Source organism: Stegastes partitus, unplaced genomic scaffold, assembly GCF_000690725.1.
Source record: "Stegastes partitus isolate 25-593 unplaced genomic scaffold, Stegastes_partitus-1.0.2 Scaffold1396, whole genome shotgun sequence".
In the NCBI taxonomy this organism is placed as follows: domain Eukaryota; kingdom Metazoa; phylum Chordata; class Actinopteri; family Pomacentridae; genus Stegastes; species Stegastes partitus.
This window is the reverse complement of record NW_007579127.1, coordinates 115733-130602: the sequence shown is the minus strand read 5'-3', so window position 1 is coordinate 130602 and position 14870 is coordinate 115733. Positions and strand designations below refer to the sequence as shown.

Below are 14870 nucleotides of genomic sequence, written 5' to 3'. Positions count from 1 at the left end.
TCGAGATCCGCTCTGTGAGTGACCGTGTGGTTGAGCGACGTTTCTCCGCGTCGGGACTCTGTCGTAAAATACACGATCTTCGGCAGCGGAAAGGGGCAGCAGGTGCAGCAGGAAGTAACCGCGTCCAGCCCAGCCTTGAATAAGAAGAAGCTAACGCCGTTTAACTGCACCAACCCGCTGCACAAAACCAAGAAAGTAAAAGTCACAGGTAACGTAAGATGTGATTCTTGTTTTCTGCGTGTAGTTTTGTTAGCTGCTCACTAAAAACTAAAAACCCACCGCTGTTGTAGCGCCAATGATGGTTAGCGCCGGGATGCTACTTGCGGCAGCTAGCTAGGTTAGCTAGCTTAATTAGCAAGGCTTTGTTAGCCACATTGCTAAATTCATACTAAAGCATGGAAAACTCTAGAAAAAGATGCCTGCAGTGTGTTTCTGGTTAGTGTTTACCTTCATGTGGAGCTAAAACGTGATGTGTAAAGTCCAACTTTCATTTTACGCCACTTTATGTAATATGTTTGCTGCTATACCTTCTTTTATGGATGCTATTCGCAGGAGTTAGCTAATATACTTTGTTTTATGTCACAAATAAATGCACAGTATTTGATTTAAGTCAGTTTTAATTATGTTGATGGTATCACAATTGCTTCTGTGCGGTCATTGGAGCACTGCGTCTCACATGAGGTCACACAAACCAAATTATGCCGGAAAAATGGCCAATTTAAGATGGTGTGGCTGTCAGATAATAATAATAATAATATTGCATTATTAGTAAAATGTGATTTGCAGTCTTAACTAATGGTTTGTGTTAGATTGGGACACATACTGTCTACTTGTCAGTAAATCACTGTAGGAAAATCTTACTGTGTTTTAAAGGTTTTTGGCTGCTGTGCCAGACAATCTATTTCAAAATCCGAACGGTGAGTTGAAACAATGCAATTAGCAAATTGCAAAAGCTGCAAACAAGGATCAATGTGCATTGATTGTATAATGTGCACTTACTTAGATGCTGCCCGTCTGCATAAGTGAATGAGTGACGCGTTTCAGTGTCAGAGATTGTTTACAGAAGGTCCTATTATTGTATTTTTTTGCAAATATTACTTTATTTTACACAGTTACAGGTTTGGCGATAATTGTCAGTTTAAAAATGTAATAAATGCATATTTGAAGCAATGTGTGTCCTCAACCTGTCATCCTTGCATTAGAGTATAGATCAGGGAATATTTTGTTTGAGTTTAATGTGATAATGAGCCATCACATGTTTTAATCGCAGTATCTGTCAGAAATATCTCAATAGCTAATTCACCAAAATGTTAAGCCCTAATGTGTTTGATGTGTTCTGATTGCTGCCACTTGAGGCCTTCAGTCTTATTTCATGTTTGCTAACTTGTGACACTGAACACATGATAGATTTTCATTCGCTGTAGTTTTATCTGTCAAATTCTGCTGATGATATGAGCATCTGTTTTATTTCGCTGCCCTGTGAAGCACTTTGTAACCCAGATTCTGAAAAGCGCCATTTAAATTCTGATTATTAATATCATAAAATATTCCCTTTTCTCATCAGATTGTCTCGTGTCTTGAGCTGAAATGAGTGCTGCTGTACCCAACCATAGAAGGACCAAGCCCGGCGGTAAGACTCAATTAAACTGAAGGAAACATTTACATTACAAGTGTCTCAAATAAATCCAAAACGTTTTTCCGGCTCCATCACCTGTAGCGCATTTTCAGCCTTTCGTGTTGCGTGGAAAACCTTGAAGCGCTACTTTAAGCTTCCAAATGGAGCCACACTGTGAAGCAAAGCAGATGTAAATGTCAGTTCATTGCAGGAATAAAGCCCGGGGCTGCCAACAGCGGCGTGACTGGACCGACCTCCCAGATCCCCGGTTTGTCCCAGAGCGCCGACGAAACCTCTCCAGTGGAGAGGATCAGCGGACGGCGAGTTGGGATATTCGAGACGGACTCGGAGTACGTCAAGCTCGCTAAGGGAGGGGGACATAAAGGTAAACCTGCCAACCACCAGCTTGCTGCTGCTCTCAGTGTAGAAACTTTGAAACAACAGCACAAGTCATTACATCTTGAACATTTAAAAAGTCCCAGCTGATTTGTTTGATGTAGACACACACGGCTCAAACTCTTTGAAATGCAAATCTCGAACAAGTGGCCTACAGGTCCACAGCATGAAAGAAAGACTCCAAAAAGAGTGTCTCTCTTTTTTTTTTTTTAGAATACATTTTGGGAAAACCTAGCAGCCTCCTTTGTTTATTGAGACTGCATATTTGCAAACTTGAGTTATCTGGGGACAATAAGGCCTCATGTACTGAAAAATTCCACTTTGAATTCCATTTATGCATTTCATGCTGATCGGCATGTGTAGATTTTGATATGAAACATCTGTAAATGTCAGTTACGTTCCTTGTTTTGTGCTTTTTAGCTCCTGTCGTTGTGCACATACATGAGAATAGAATAGAATAGGATAGAATAGAATAGAATAGAATAGAATAGAATAGAATAGAAAAATACTTTATTTATCCCAGTCTGGGAAATTACTGCGGTACAGCAGCAAGAGAGAAACACCAATCACAACAGAAAAAGAGCTAAAGTTAAATACTATTTAAAAAATTAAAAATAAAAACAAGTGAATAAAATAAATAAAACAACTGTACAAAATGTGCAAATTGACACACATGCGTGAGACTCATTAGTTTCCCCAAACTGTTTTCGTAGTTATTGCGATTATTTTGACAGATATTGCAATAAATCCCAAGAGTCTCGTGCGTGTTACTTTTGTTTTCCACTGAAAAGGTGCAACAATGATGAAAAGCTGATAAATTAATTTCTGTACCAAACGAGCGTGTTCTCTTACGTCTGGATAATATCTTAAGGTCATGGCATCGCGATAGCGCTGCACTGCTGAATTTACACAAGATCTGTAGTAACACAGTTTACTTTGGAGCTCCTTTGATTTGAGTAGTACGCTTTAGCAAATCCGATAATATTCTCATTAATTATTTAGCCCTAATAGCAAAATCACTGCTCTTGTGACAATGCAACACCAGACTCCATTGGGAAAATGTTTAATTTATGACTGTACCACGTTAAGTTGGCAGCAGACGTCTTGTTTGACATGATTTGCTGCCTTTTATTAACGCTTTTGCTCTCTTGGTAAGTTTGACACACATGCTATTCAATTAGCCATAAAAAACAACAAAAATTGTGCTTTCACTTCACTGCTCCTCTTTGTCCAACATAAAAAAGCAGCTGCAGAGTGATTTTTGTTTCCTAAACTGAAAAGTTCAGGGCCGACTTCTGCATTATGTTCCAAATGGATAAGGATTTGTTTTTCTAATCACTGCAGTGGTAGCAATGAAGCAGAATGGGGGGAGTTGGGATTAGGCTGCCTAAAAGGCAGATTTCCAGACTCAGCTTGTAGCTGAGTAATTGTTTAGGCGCTGGGCTGAATAGGCTGCGAGTTAAATGCCACATTGTGCTATTAAAGGTGAGACAGAATGCTTCATAATTGCTGCCAGCGCTTTTGTTTCAGTTTGAATATTGTGTCCCCTCCTGCAGGGCTGTTGAGTCATGATGCTGATTCCGAGGACCAACCGAAGAAAGCCTACAATCCACCCAACTGGTTTGGAGGTGATGAGTCAAAGAGGTGAGAACGCTGTTTAGACGCTCAGACAAGACGCCCGAACACAATAAAGATGCATCACCACATGTTGAGATGATGACTTTGTGTGCAAATCAGAACTCTGAGTAGCACATTTTTCACCGGGGGGCCTATTTTTAAATTATATTTCCTGTTTCTGAGCGGAAACCTTTAATAGTGTGAGTGCAGAGGAGAGTAAGTAGCTCTAAACAAATACGACACTGAAATCTGCCCTGGGTTTGGTTCTGAGGACAGTCACAGGTCGACCACTGCATTTTTAAGACACATTTCTAAATGCTTGTTGAGCCTCCTGAGCATCAGCTGCAGCTTTAGCGAACCGTACGGCTGAGCACTAATTTCACATGGCATGTCACCGTGGTTTTGTGCTTACAGCGGCAGCAAAGCATCGTCTCCCGACAACGAGGTGAAGGCGGGCCGGCAGCCTCTGGCTGCACCGTTTGGCACTGATAACGGTTCGTCCTGGGAAAGAGAGACTGATAGATTTACCCAGGGTAAAGATAAGGTGAATGGACCGAACTAGTCACCCCCAACATGAACGCCATGACGATGTCTTCCATCTTTAATTTAATTTGTTTATTCCATTGCTACCATCATTTTCCCTATTTTTTTTTCACCTGATTTCGCTCCATCGTCGCATTTGCAGTTTGGTTAGAATCCGTTTTGGTTCATATTTCTGCCGGTGCTGTAAACATTTTCCTGCAAGTATTGAAAAAAGTTCTGTTAAGTACAGAAGTGGCGCTTTGACAGGACGCGATCGCAACGTGCAAAGTTGTACGAGGAAAAAGATTCAAATGAATGGATCCTTTGTGTATTTTAACCCTCTGAGCTCCAGGATTTTTCTTATCAGTTCTGACCCTGTTACATTTTTTCTCACTGCAAAATGAAGTTCTTGACCTCTTTGGAAGTAGAGACAATTCAAAAATGTCCATAATAACGTTATGTTAATGCGATATCACCGTTTACAGCTCAAATTTTCCCAATCGATTCCAGATGGTTGTTTCAAAAAATTGTTGGTGAATTAAAAATCTGTCAATTTATTCTGTTCTTCCAGTTTCTGGCTCTGATTAATGGTTTCATTTTGGGTGTTTTTTCCAAAGTCGAGATGCTTTTCATATCTTCTGGTGGATTTTGGGGTTCGGAGGGTTAGCTTGGTTAGCTTAGCTGTAAGATTAGTTACAAATATTGTGAAATTTGCATCTAAAAACGTTCCCTTTTTGCATAAAGAACATGCCGAGGAAGTACGAGCCACATGTCGGGTTCAAACAGTTGTTGTTTTGTTTGTGGTTGCTGCCTTTTGGTTTGGAGCCGGTTTCCTTCACGCCAGTTTCTTGAATCATTTTCCATTGCATGACTAATTTCACCTGAAGTTTTTCTCCCCTCATTTCATCCTTCTGCTCCCCAGATCGAGTGGGTTTGTGTGCATTTGTGAATGACGTGCTGTACTTTTGCAGTATGAAAGTCAGAAACACCCACCTTCACCTGTCTGTATTTGTTCAATGATGATGATAAACGTGAGTCTGGATAACGTCTCCGTCCTGCAGATGTCTCCGGATGGAGCCGTTGGTCAGATGGAGGGTCTGTCCTTAACCAACAAATACAAGAGAACGTAAGTTTTGGTTGTGTTGATCCCTAAATTAAAGCAGAATTCATGTATAAGAAGGGTTTTGTGATGCCTGTTTAGAGTTTAACTCCTGCTGTCTCTTCAGATCTTACGATAAGAAAGCTCCGCCGGTCAGCATGTCCAAGCTGCTGAGTCACGGATACGTGGAGGAAAAGAAGAAGTCTCCCAATGACGACGACACCTCAAGTAAGAATCTATACGGCAGAATTAATGGTAGATTTGTCAGTGCAGCACATATTTACAGGTTTAATATTGGTTAGATAGGAAAACCCCCCTCGTACAAGGATCTAACGCAGTTCTAACGACTAATTCCTGGTTTAAAAAAAGGTGTTTTTTGTGCGACTCCTCGTCTTCCTGAGGAACCAAAAGCTTTTTCCCTGATCACATACACAAATTACACCCGTTTTATTTTCCTTTGAAGTCTGTTAAATCATTCAAGTGTCTAAAAGTTTAGTGTCCTGAGACAAATGCTGCTTCGTTTGATGACAAAAACAAGACGAATCTTACCACGTTTTTGCTCGTTGCCATTAATAAAAGGTGTATATGTCCATATTTAGGCTTTTCCACCTTGATAACACTTAAAAATGTGCATTTTCACACAATGTTTTAGAGGATTCATGAAGGTTTGGATGGAAAAATGATCAGAAACATTCATTAGTTGTAAAATTAGTTGAAAAATGTTCATCACAAGTTCCTTGAAACCCAAAAATATTCAGTTTACAGTGAAGTAAAGCAGAGAAAAGCTGCAAACGTGACACTGAACAATGTCAGAAAACTAACCAGTGCTATAATATGGATGTAAAAATGTGCATTTATGTCCATATTTATGCTCAAATAAACACTTAAGATCAGTTTCAGAGGATCATTCCACCTCGGTGAGAGTGAAAATCCACATTTTCAGGCATGAACATTCACTCTCACGTCGTGTTTTAGAGCATTAGTGTAAAAGTTTGCATTTAGTTGCTGGAAAACTGAATCAGAAACCAAAAAAAAGTTCATCAGAGGTTCCTTAAAACCCACAGATATGGTAAAATGGCCAAATCTAAGCTTAAACGTCTGATGAGTAGTTATACATTAAAAACAGGATTTCTTCCATTTTAACCATTCTTAAAGTCTCTAAATATCACAGCAGCGAATGTGAAACTAATGCTGAGAAAACGTTTTAGATTAAATTGGTTATAACTCGTGTGAAGTCTTCAGATGTTTTCAGTTTGCTGTGAGGATATTTCGAGGCCTTTTTCTGCTTCAGGTGTTTGACTTCTGTCGCGTTTTCCAGGTGTGACCTCAGAACAGACCAGCACCATCGGGACGGAGGACGTGGACGACCTGGAGTAGAACTCGCGGTTCTCGTCTGGAGGGAACGAGGGGTCCTCTAGCTCCGGTTCATGGTGTCACAAGTCCACGAACACGCCCCTCTCGGATTCACTCGCATTTACTGTACATCCACTGACTGTTAGGTTTTGTACTCATGTTTATGCAAAGGTACCGTCCTCTCTATTTATTTTTGCTTCGATTTGTAAAAAACACGGATTTAGTTCTCCGGTAGACGTGTCGCGGTATTTTTCATTTCTGTGTTTTCTCGATTTGAAAGACAAGTCGTGTGCAGGGCTGGAAACTAACAAGAAACAACAAGAGGCCGGTTGGATTTTTATTTTCCGCGTTCGGCTGCTGTTAGTTTCCCTCCCTGGTTGTATGAAGATCGAGTTTGTGAAGTTTTAAAGTGTTCGTGCTAATCAATTGTGGTTCCAGTGACGTGAAATATTATTCTGTTTCGACCAAGGGCTCCTGCTGTCTGAAGGGATGTTGGAGGTTCGTGTGTTTTCAGCTGCGGGGGGCGAACGCGACCAAATGATTCGATGAAACAAAGGGGCCAAAATATGACGTTTAGCTCGCTGCTCTGCAAAAGGTTGCTTCATTCCACGATCCCACCTCAAACAGAGGCTCTAAAATCGAGAAACCTGCAGCTGTGGTGTTTTTTGTTTTAAAATCTGTGAGCTGCTTTTAAGTTAAATGGATTCTACGTGTAACTCAAATCAGAACAACAAACAAATCGAGTCAAATAAGTGGCATATCTTGTGTTCAAGTGCAACGGTGCCAAGAAGCTTCTGAATTTGTCGAAACCCGTCAGTGTTCCAGCCAAACAACACAAATCTCACGTAGCAACACCTCAAGCGTTCGGTTTCCTTCTGCAGGACGACGAGCTCAAATCCAACTCCGCCGCAATTCCCTGTGAAGATAAAGGCAGACGAGTTTAAGATAACAAAAAAAAAAACGTGAGTTCTGAACATGCCAACCAAGCAGCTTTTCCCTGCTCGCGCAGTGTTTTCGACTTTGTAGTCATCAGTAGGAGAAGTTAGTGTTAGTGCACAGCCTGGTCACGCCGAAGCCTCCATCTCATGTGTTCGTGGACGTGATGGGACGTTTAGCCCACATAGATGAGAGACACTGTTACCGCTGCAGCATTTTTGGCACAAAACGCTTCGAATCATGTTCGCTAAAGTTATAAAATAGTCTTTAAAAAAATCAAGAATATTCTGTTGTCGCTAATAACGCATGTTGACACTGTAAAAATGTGACTTTTTGTCATATATTAGATGACAGCTAGAACCTGAATCATGAGTTTAGGAGCTGAATACATTCCAGTCAAGCCCTAAATTATTCATACCTGGACTAAATTTTGATTTAAAGCTCTTTTTTTTAATTTGACAAATTGGTTTCTTGTGACTGGGCTGCAGGGTGGCGCAGTTGGTAGCACTGTTGCCTCGCAGCAAGAAGGTTGCCGGTTCGCATCCCGGTGGGGGCACCGGAATCTTTCTGCGTGGAGTTTGCATGTTCTCCCCGTGCAGCGTGGGTTCTCTCCGGGTTCTCCGGCTTCCTCCCACAAGGTCCAAAAACATGTTGAGGTTAATTGATGATTCTAAATTGTCCGTAGGTGTGAATGTGAGTGTGCTTGGTTGTCTGTCTCTAAGTGTGGCCCTGCGATGAACTGGCGACCTGTCCCCTGGGTGTCCCCTGCCTTCACCCTAAGTCGGCTGGGATAGACTCCAGCCCCCCCGCGACCCTAATGAGGATTAAGCGGTGTATAGAAAATGGATGGATGGTTTCTTGTGGCTGGAAGCGACACAAACACGTAACAAAAGACTGTAAGATATCGAAATGCTAATGCTGAGTTTGAACTATTTGTAAGCTGCTTTTTACATTTCTGCTGAAAAGATCACGCACAAAATGATTCACGTTCTTTCAAACTGAGCGACTAGAGAACGATTGCATAAACTATCCTGTACTGGAACGCTCTAGAGCAGGGGTGCCCAATCCTGGTCCTGGAGGGCCCCTATCCTGCATGTTTTAGATGTTTCCTTCTTCCAACACACCTGATTCAAATGATCAGCTCATCATCAAGCTCTGTAGAAGCCTGATAACGATCCTGATCATTTGAATCAGGTGTGTTGGAAGAAGGGAACATCTAAAACATGCTGGATAGGGGCTCTGGAGGACCAGGATTGGACACCCCTGCTCTAGAACATGCTAGAAACCCCACAGAAGCTGCGTTTTCTTAAATATTTACACCAATTTGACGAATTTTGTGCATTTTTCTTTGAGTAAAAATGTTGTAAAAATGCAGAAATAGTTCAAATTCAGTGTTAGCTTCTCCATCTGAACAGTCTTTTCTCACCTGTTTGCATCATTTCCAGCCTGAAGAAACCGTAAAATACAGATTTAAATCAAAATGTGGCTCCACTATGAATCGGTTTGGGCTTAGCTGTGGATGACATGAGTTGCTCCCAAACAACAGCAGACAATGAAAATGGCTGTTTGACTGTCAGGATAAGGTTAAAAAAAATCATTTAAAAAAAAAAGTTCCCTGTGACATTTGATGGGCAGTTCAGCCTTGAGTCATTTAATAGTTTTAATTTTTCCGAGCCGCCACTGTGACAGCGAAATCCTAATCCTGCCGGGACGTTTGTCGGCGAGGAATTGCTCCTGAAATGAAAAAAAAAAAAAGAAAAGCGTCGCAGTGATGTGTTTGTCCTAATAAATCCAATAAAATGCTGCAGCGGTGACAGACTCTCATTTGAAAACTCTTACAAGAGATGTGTCATGTTCAACACGGCTGTCTGTCTGGTTTCGAGGCTTTTTTTAAAATTTTCTTTTCCTACACGATATATTTAAACAGTGATGCATAATTTATCTGTACGTGGTATAAAAAAAAAAAGGTGTCGAGTGTTGTTCCCTAAGCTTTGGTGACACTTTTTTTTATTTTTTTTATTATTTTGCAGTACAAGGAATGGCGAATGTATCATCTTTAGGTATTGTTTGCTTCGAAAAACGGGTTTATTTTTATGAACTGTTCAGTATTCAGGTGCAGTATTCACAGTTTGAAAAGACTGTGTTTTTCCTCCGCTCCGTGTGAGTCGGTGGCGGTTTACAAACCAGTAGTGGGAACCTTTAGTGGCTTAACTTTGCAAAGTTCTCCCCCAAAAATCTTGTCACTTGTCTCGCTTTCTTTTGTCTTTTTATTTTCCTTCTTCTTATCTGCAAGTGTTTATTTACGATGCAAATGTACCAGTGGAGACTGAAGAAGGCAGCTGTTCTACAGAAGATCCCTCAAGTGTTTGTAGAGGCGAGAAATCCACCTGACACAGCTCAATGTGAGACCCTGCTTATCTTGATGACTGCACACAGACTCTTAGTTGTCATTTAAATAAATGGGCATGTGCATGTACCGGTGTGCTGTTGTTTTTTTTTCCTGACGTTTGTAGGAGAGAAATTGCAATTGTGTGACTCTAAATGAGCTTTTGTTGCTTCCTAATACTCAAACTAAATGAATTTATGTTGAAAATTGGTTGTCAAAGCAACACGTCTAAGATGTTTTAGAAGGTGGGTAACATTAGGTTTGCAAAAAACAAACGTTTATGTCAAAGTGAAATGGATTTATACCACAGGTGTCCAATCCTGGTCCTGGAGGGCCACAATCCTGCATGTTTTAGATGTTTCCCTTCTTCCAACACACCTGATTCTAATGATCAGGATCGTTATCAGGCTTCTACAGAGCTTGATGACGATCATTTGAATCAGGTGTGCTGGAAGAAGGAAACATCTAAAACATGCAGGATTCGACACCCCTGATTTATACTAAGGTTAAATAAGAGATTGCGTAAGTACACACTCCTTTTCAAGTTAGTGTTTAGTAGATGTACCTTTGGTAGCAGTTTGCAGCCTTGAGCCTGTGGACAGTTTGACCTCATCCTTTGTAAAACTACTTAAACTCTGTTGCACAAGGATCATGACTGAACGGCCTGTTTCAAGTCCAGCTACAGATTCTCAGTTGGGTTGAGGTCTGGGTTCTGACTCAGCCCCCACAACATTCAGCTTGTTGTCTTTAAAACATTTCTGTGTAGTTTTGGTTGTTTGCTTTGAGTCATTGTCTTGCTGGAAAACAAATCTTATCCCACGTCTCAGTTCTCTTTCAGACCGCATCAGGTTGTCCTACAAGATTTGTTGATACTTTACTTCATTTGTTTTACCCTCTAACTTTACAAGCCTTCCAGGGCCGCTGCTGAGAAGCAACCCTTAGATCATGATGCTACCACCACCGTGCTTCACATCTTGATGCTGCCACCACCGTGCTTCATCATGATGCTGCCACCACCATGCTTCACATCATGATGCTACCACCACCACACTTCCAATCGTGATGCTGCCACCACCATGCTTCACACCATGATGCTGCCACCACCATGCTTGACATCATGATGCTGCCACCACCATGCTTCACCGGGGGGATGGTGCGCATTGTCTGGTGTCCACTAAACATAGTCTAGTCTGATGGACAAAAGGCTCAATTTTGGTCTCAGACAAAATAACTTTCTTCTAGTTGACTTCAGAGTCTCCCACATGCCTTCTGGTGACTCTAGTCCAGATTTAGTCTGAGCTTTTTTTCTTTTTAACAGTTTCTTTTTCTTTGACACTCTCACATAAAGCTTTGACTGGTGAAAAACAGGCAGTACTTGTTGTCTGCAGTCTCTCCTATCTCAGCCACTGAAGCTCCTTCAGAGGACTCATAGGTGTCTTGGTGGCCTCCCTCCTTCCCCTGTTTCTTGCTCGGTCACTTAGTTTTTGAGGTTGACCTGCTCTCGTCAGATTTACACAAGTGCCAATATTCCTTTGATTTCTTTAATGATGGATTTGGCTGTACTCCAAGATGTATTCAGTGACTTGAAAATTCTTTGTACCCTTCAATTGTGCTTTCCAAAAACCTTTTCACAGAGTTGCTTGGAGTGTTCTTTAGTCTTCATGGTGTCGTTCTATCCAGGAGTCCTGATTCACCAGTGACTGGACCTTCCAGATAAAGGTGATTTTACACTACAATCACATAAGAAAGATCCAGGGAAATAATTATATTCCATTATCTAAGTACCAAAATTCTTGAAATAATTATTATCCTCAAGCACCAATAAGTTTCTTTAACAACTGGTTGTTGGTCAAGTCTCTAAAATGTAAATGAAAATAGTAAACAAGCACAAAAAGGGGGTGTCATTATTCAGCGAAGCCAATATTTTAATGTCTTGTTTGATCTGAGCATCTGTTCAAAATGTCAAAAGTCAAAGTGTTTATCGTCGAAACCAGCATTTATATTTGAGAAGCTTGCACCCGACAATTTTCCTTTGATAAATGACCTCCGTGACTAATTAGTTACCAAAATAGCAATTTTCCCTCTGAAATGATGAAACCACCAAGTATAATTGGGGTCAACAGGGACCAAACTAGTTTTTGCCCCGGGGCCTCCCAGAGCTTAATCCAGCCGGTGGTTTTTTGGCAATTTCTCACCAATTTACTGCGAATTATAAATATTTAACCGAACTGTGATGAACATCTTTCAAAGCAGTGCATTATTAAAATGTTTTTCCACCTTTTCTTCACCTCATTTTCTCAACGGCATTGAAATTTTCTTCAAAACTCGATGTAGGTAGATAAAAAAATATATATAAAAATCTCCAGTTATTAATAATTTACAGGTTTATAGTCATGTATCATGCAGGACATTACTTGTTCGAGCTTCTCAGCTGTGAGGATTCTGTTTTTCTTTCTGTTCTATATCACACTAAATTAAAGAGTGTTGAGCCGTTTGACAGCCCGCTGTTAGCAAAACTTAAAAAATATGGTTGGTTTACATACTATAGACGCGATAATTTACTTTTTACATTTTTTTTTTGAATTGTCTTTAAAATACACTTTAACATAGAAACTAAAATGTTCAGCTTAAAAAAAATAATTATTTTTTACCTAATGTGACGTCATAATGTTGATTTGACTCCTAATATTTTTGTTTGTTTGTTTCTATCGTACTAAAATATAAGTAAATAAATACACATTTTGGCAGAAATGGCAAAAAGTTAATTCCTTCAATACACTTTTTTTTTTTTTTAAATGAGCAAACAAACACAAGCTGGAATCTGCAAGTACAACATTTTTCTAAATGCCCTTAGCTGTTGCCAATACTGGAAAACAATGGTGGCGCCACATGGTATGGATATAAAATAAATAAATGTAATAATCAGAAAATTAGTTACTATTTTACCAAAACAAAAATGTGAATCAACATTTATAGCATGTAAGACATGTAAAACATAATATTTAACAAAAAAAAATTAGTGCCAATTTTTACTCAACACGATGTCATTTATTTAACATCAACTTAGTGTAATATTCTTAACAAAAATCGTAAAAGGTAAATTCCTTTGATTTAATATTTTACAAAAAAAAGCTACATGTAGCTTAAACAAATAAATACCATGAAGTCTTAATACTGATTTGATTGTATTATTTTTTTCAAAATAATTTTCAAATTGCAACAACAACAAAATTAAAGCGCAATCTTGGCCGGAATGGTCTTCCACAGACTGGACTTCCATAATTTATACTTTCACTTCATAAACTTTTACTACTAAATTTTCCATTGGGAGTCCCATAACGACCAGTCAGGCCTGCAGCGGTTTGTGTAGCGAGCAGCACATGCACACTTGCACACTTGCACATGCACACGCACGCACGCACGCCGGCCGCTGCAGGCTGCATCGCTCCACTCCAGCGGCTGTTTGCACGGAGGAAACGCTGCTACCGCCGCCGCCGCCGCCGCCGCTGCACGCCTCCTGCAGCTGCACCCGCGACGCATGCAACCGGGCTCCCGTGCATCGGCGGGCTGATCGATATCGGTAAAATCAATCCATAGCCGCATGGTGACGTCACGGCGCTGATAGGTAACGGCGGCTGGGCGGGTTGGTGGGTGGCTGGGTGCCGCGCGGACGCCACGGGTAGATAGATGGGCGCATAGAAGCCCCACACCGGGTGAAAAAAAAAACAAGGAAAGAAAGAAAAGGAGGGAGGGTGAATTTTTTAAAAAACCAAAAAACAGCAGGAGAGACGGAGAGAGGACGTGCGTCTTGTTTGTTTGTTTGTTTATTCGTGACGTGGGCGCGTGGGAAATGTAGTAGCTGCCTGCAGGAGGAGGATGGATGCGTAACAGGACGGATCGAGCCAGCTGTGGCCTGCTTCTAACGGCAACATCTGGCCGGTGAGTCGCGCTGACAGCCGCAGCCGCTTGCAGGGAGGGAGGCAGGGAGGCTCGGTGCGCCGCGCCGCGCTCTCCGGGCTCCGGTCCGGTGAGTCGGTGTGACCTCGTCCTTGGCTGCCGGATGGTGGTGGAGTGATTGATGTTTGACAGACAGGCTGCATGGAGAAGAAGATAAAAAAAAATAATCAGAACGTGACATGCTGGTAAATGTGCAGCTGCAAATGCAATGAGGTAGAAAAAAAAAAAACTATTGCAAGTGAATTTGTGCAGAAATCTGCAGCTCCATGTGAAGGGTTAAATCCCCACTGGAGGGTGAAAACATACAGAAAGCAAAGAAAATCTGATTATTGAGGCTCGTTATGATGCATAAAAAGCCACCTCCATAGGTAGACTGAGCAGTGAGAGGAGAATCAGCCCCTGCAGGGATGTCAGGCAGGTTTAAAAAGCAGCCAGGCTCAGAGCGTGAATCCCTGCAGGATTATTATAGTAAGAAAAACACAATGTGGTCCCTGTAAACTCACACAGTGTAACACAACTCTCAGGCCCCCGGGGGATGTGGCAGCGATTTTCTGCTCGCGGCGCCTCCTCCTCCTCCTCCACCACCACGTCCTGACCGACTTGTAGTCCTTCTGCAGGGTCAGAGAGGGCGCCTGGACGACAGCGTGGAGGCGATGGAGGAGGCCGATGCAGAGGGGGAAGGGCCCATGGCGGTCAGAGAGGGGTCCAGCGGTCACGGCCTTCCGGCGGACTCCAGCACCACCACCACCACCACCACCAACCTCCTGGCTTCTGTCAAAGAGCAGGTAGGAGATGCTGCAGTCACACCCTGGCTGGTGCTTCGTCTTCCACCTTTCCTCCACAGCGTCCACTCCCACCGGTGAATTCACCCACTGTGGGTCTCAGTCATGTGTCACCGTGATAGAAGAAACATCTGGACATCTCAGTGCACGCTTATCTGTGAAGATTATTTAGAACAGAAGCTGGCTGTGTCTTCTTGAGGTTGTTCT

The 14870-nt window shown here is 41.7% G+C and overlaps 2 protein-coding genes across 2 annotated transcripts in view; both read left to right on the top strand.

Moving 5' to 3' along the window:
* The first annotated feature begins 101 nt into the window (after nucleotides 1–101).
* LOC103370264 (uncharacterized protein C7orf57 homolog) lies at nucleotides 102–8535 on the top strand. Its single transcript, XM_008299251.1, has 9 exons — nucleotides 102–208; nucleotides 1565–1630; nucleotides 1827–2000; nucleotides 3568–3655; nucleotides 4043–4172; nucleotides 5212–5276; nucleotides 5377–5477; nucleotides 6568–8004; nucleotides 8392–8535. The coding sequence occupies exons 2-8, from the start codon at nucleotides 1588–1590 to the stop codon at nucleotides 6624–6626; spliced, it is 660 nt and encodes a 219-aa protein (XP_008297473.1). The 5' UTR covers nucleotides 102–208; nucleotides 1565–1587; the 3' UTR covers nucleotides 6627–8004; nucleotides 8392–8535.
* A 5999-nt stretch (nucleotides 8536–14534) lies between these two features.
* The window catches only part of LOC103370263 (plakophilin-4-like), a 75043-nt gene continuing 74707 nt past the window's right edge, over nucleotides 14535–14870 (top strand). Inside the window, exon 1 of the mRNA XM_008299250.1 lies at nucleotides 14535–14666. Coding sequence (XP_008297472.1) covers nucleotides 14535–14666 — 132 coding nt within the window. The remainder of the gene's footprint in view (nucleotides 14667–14870) is intronic.

Coding starts and splice junctions, on each gene's coding strand:
- LOC103370264 (XM_008299251.1), top strand. CDS start 1,588: ATGAGTGCTGCTGTACCCAACCATAGAAGGACCAAGCCCGGCG. Junction 3,656..4,042: donor GGAGGTGATGAGTCAAAGAG/GTGAGAACGCTG, acceptor TTGTGCTTACAG/CGGCAGCAAAGCATCGTCTC. Junction 4,173..5,211: donor TTACCCAGGGTAAAGATAAG/GTGAATGGACCG, acceptor TCCGTCCTGCAG/ATGTCTCCGGATGGAGCCGT.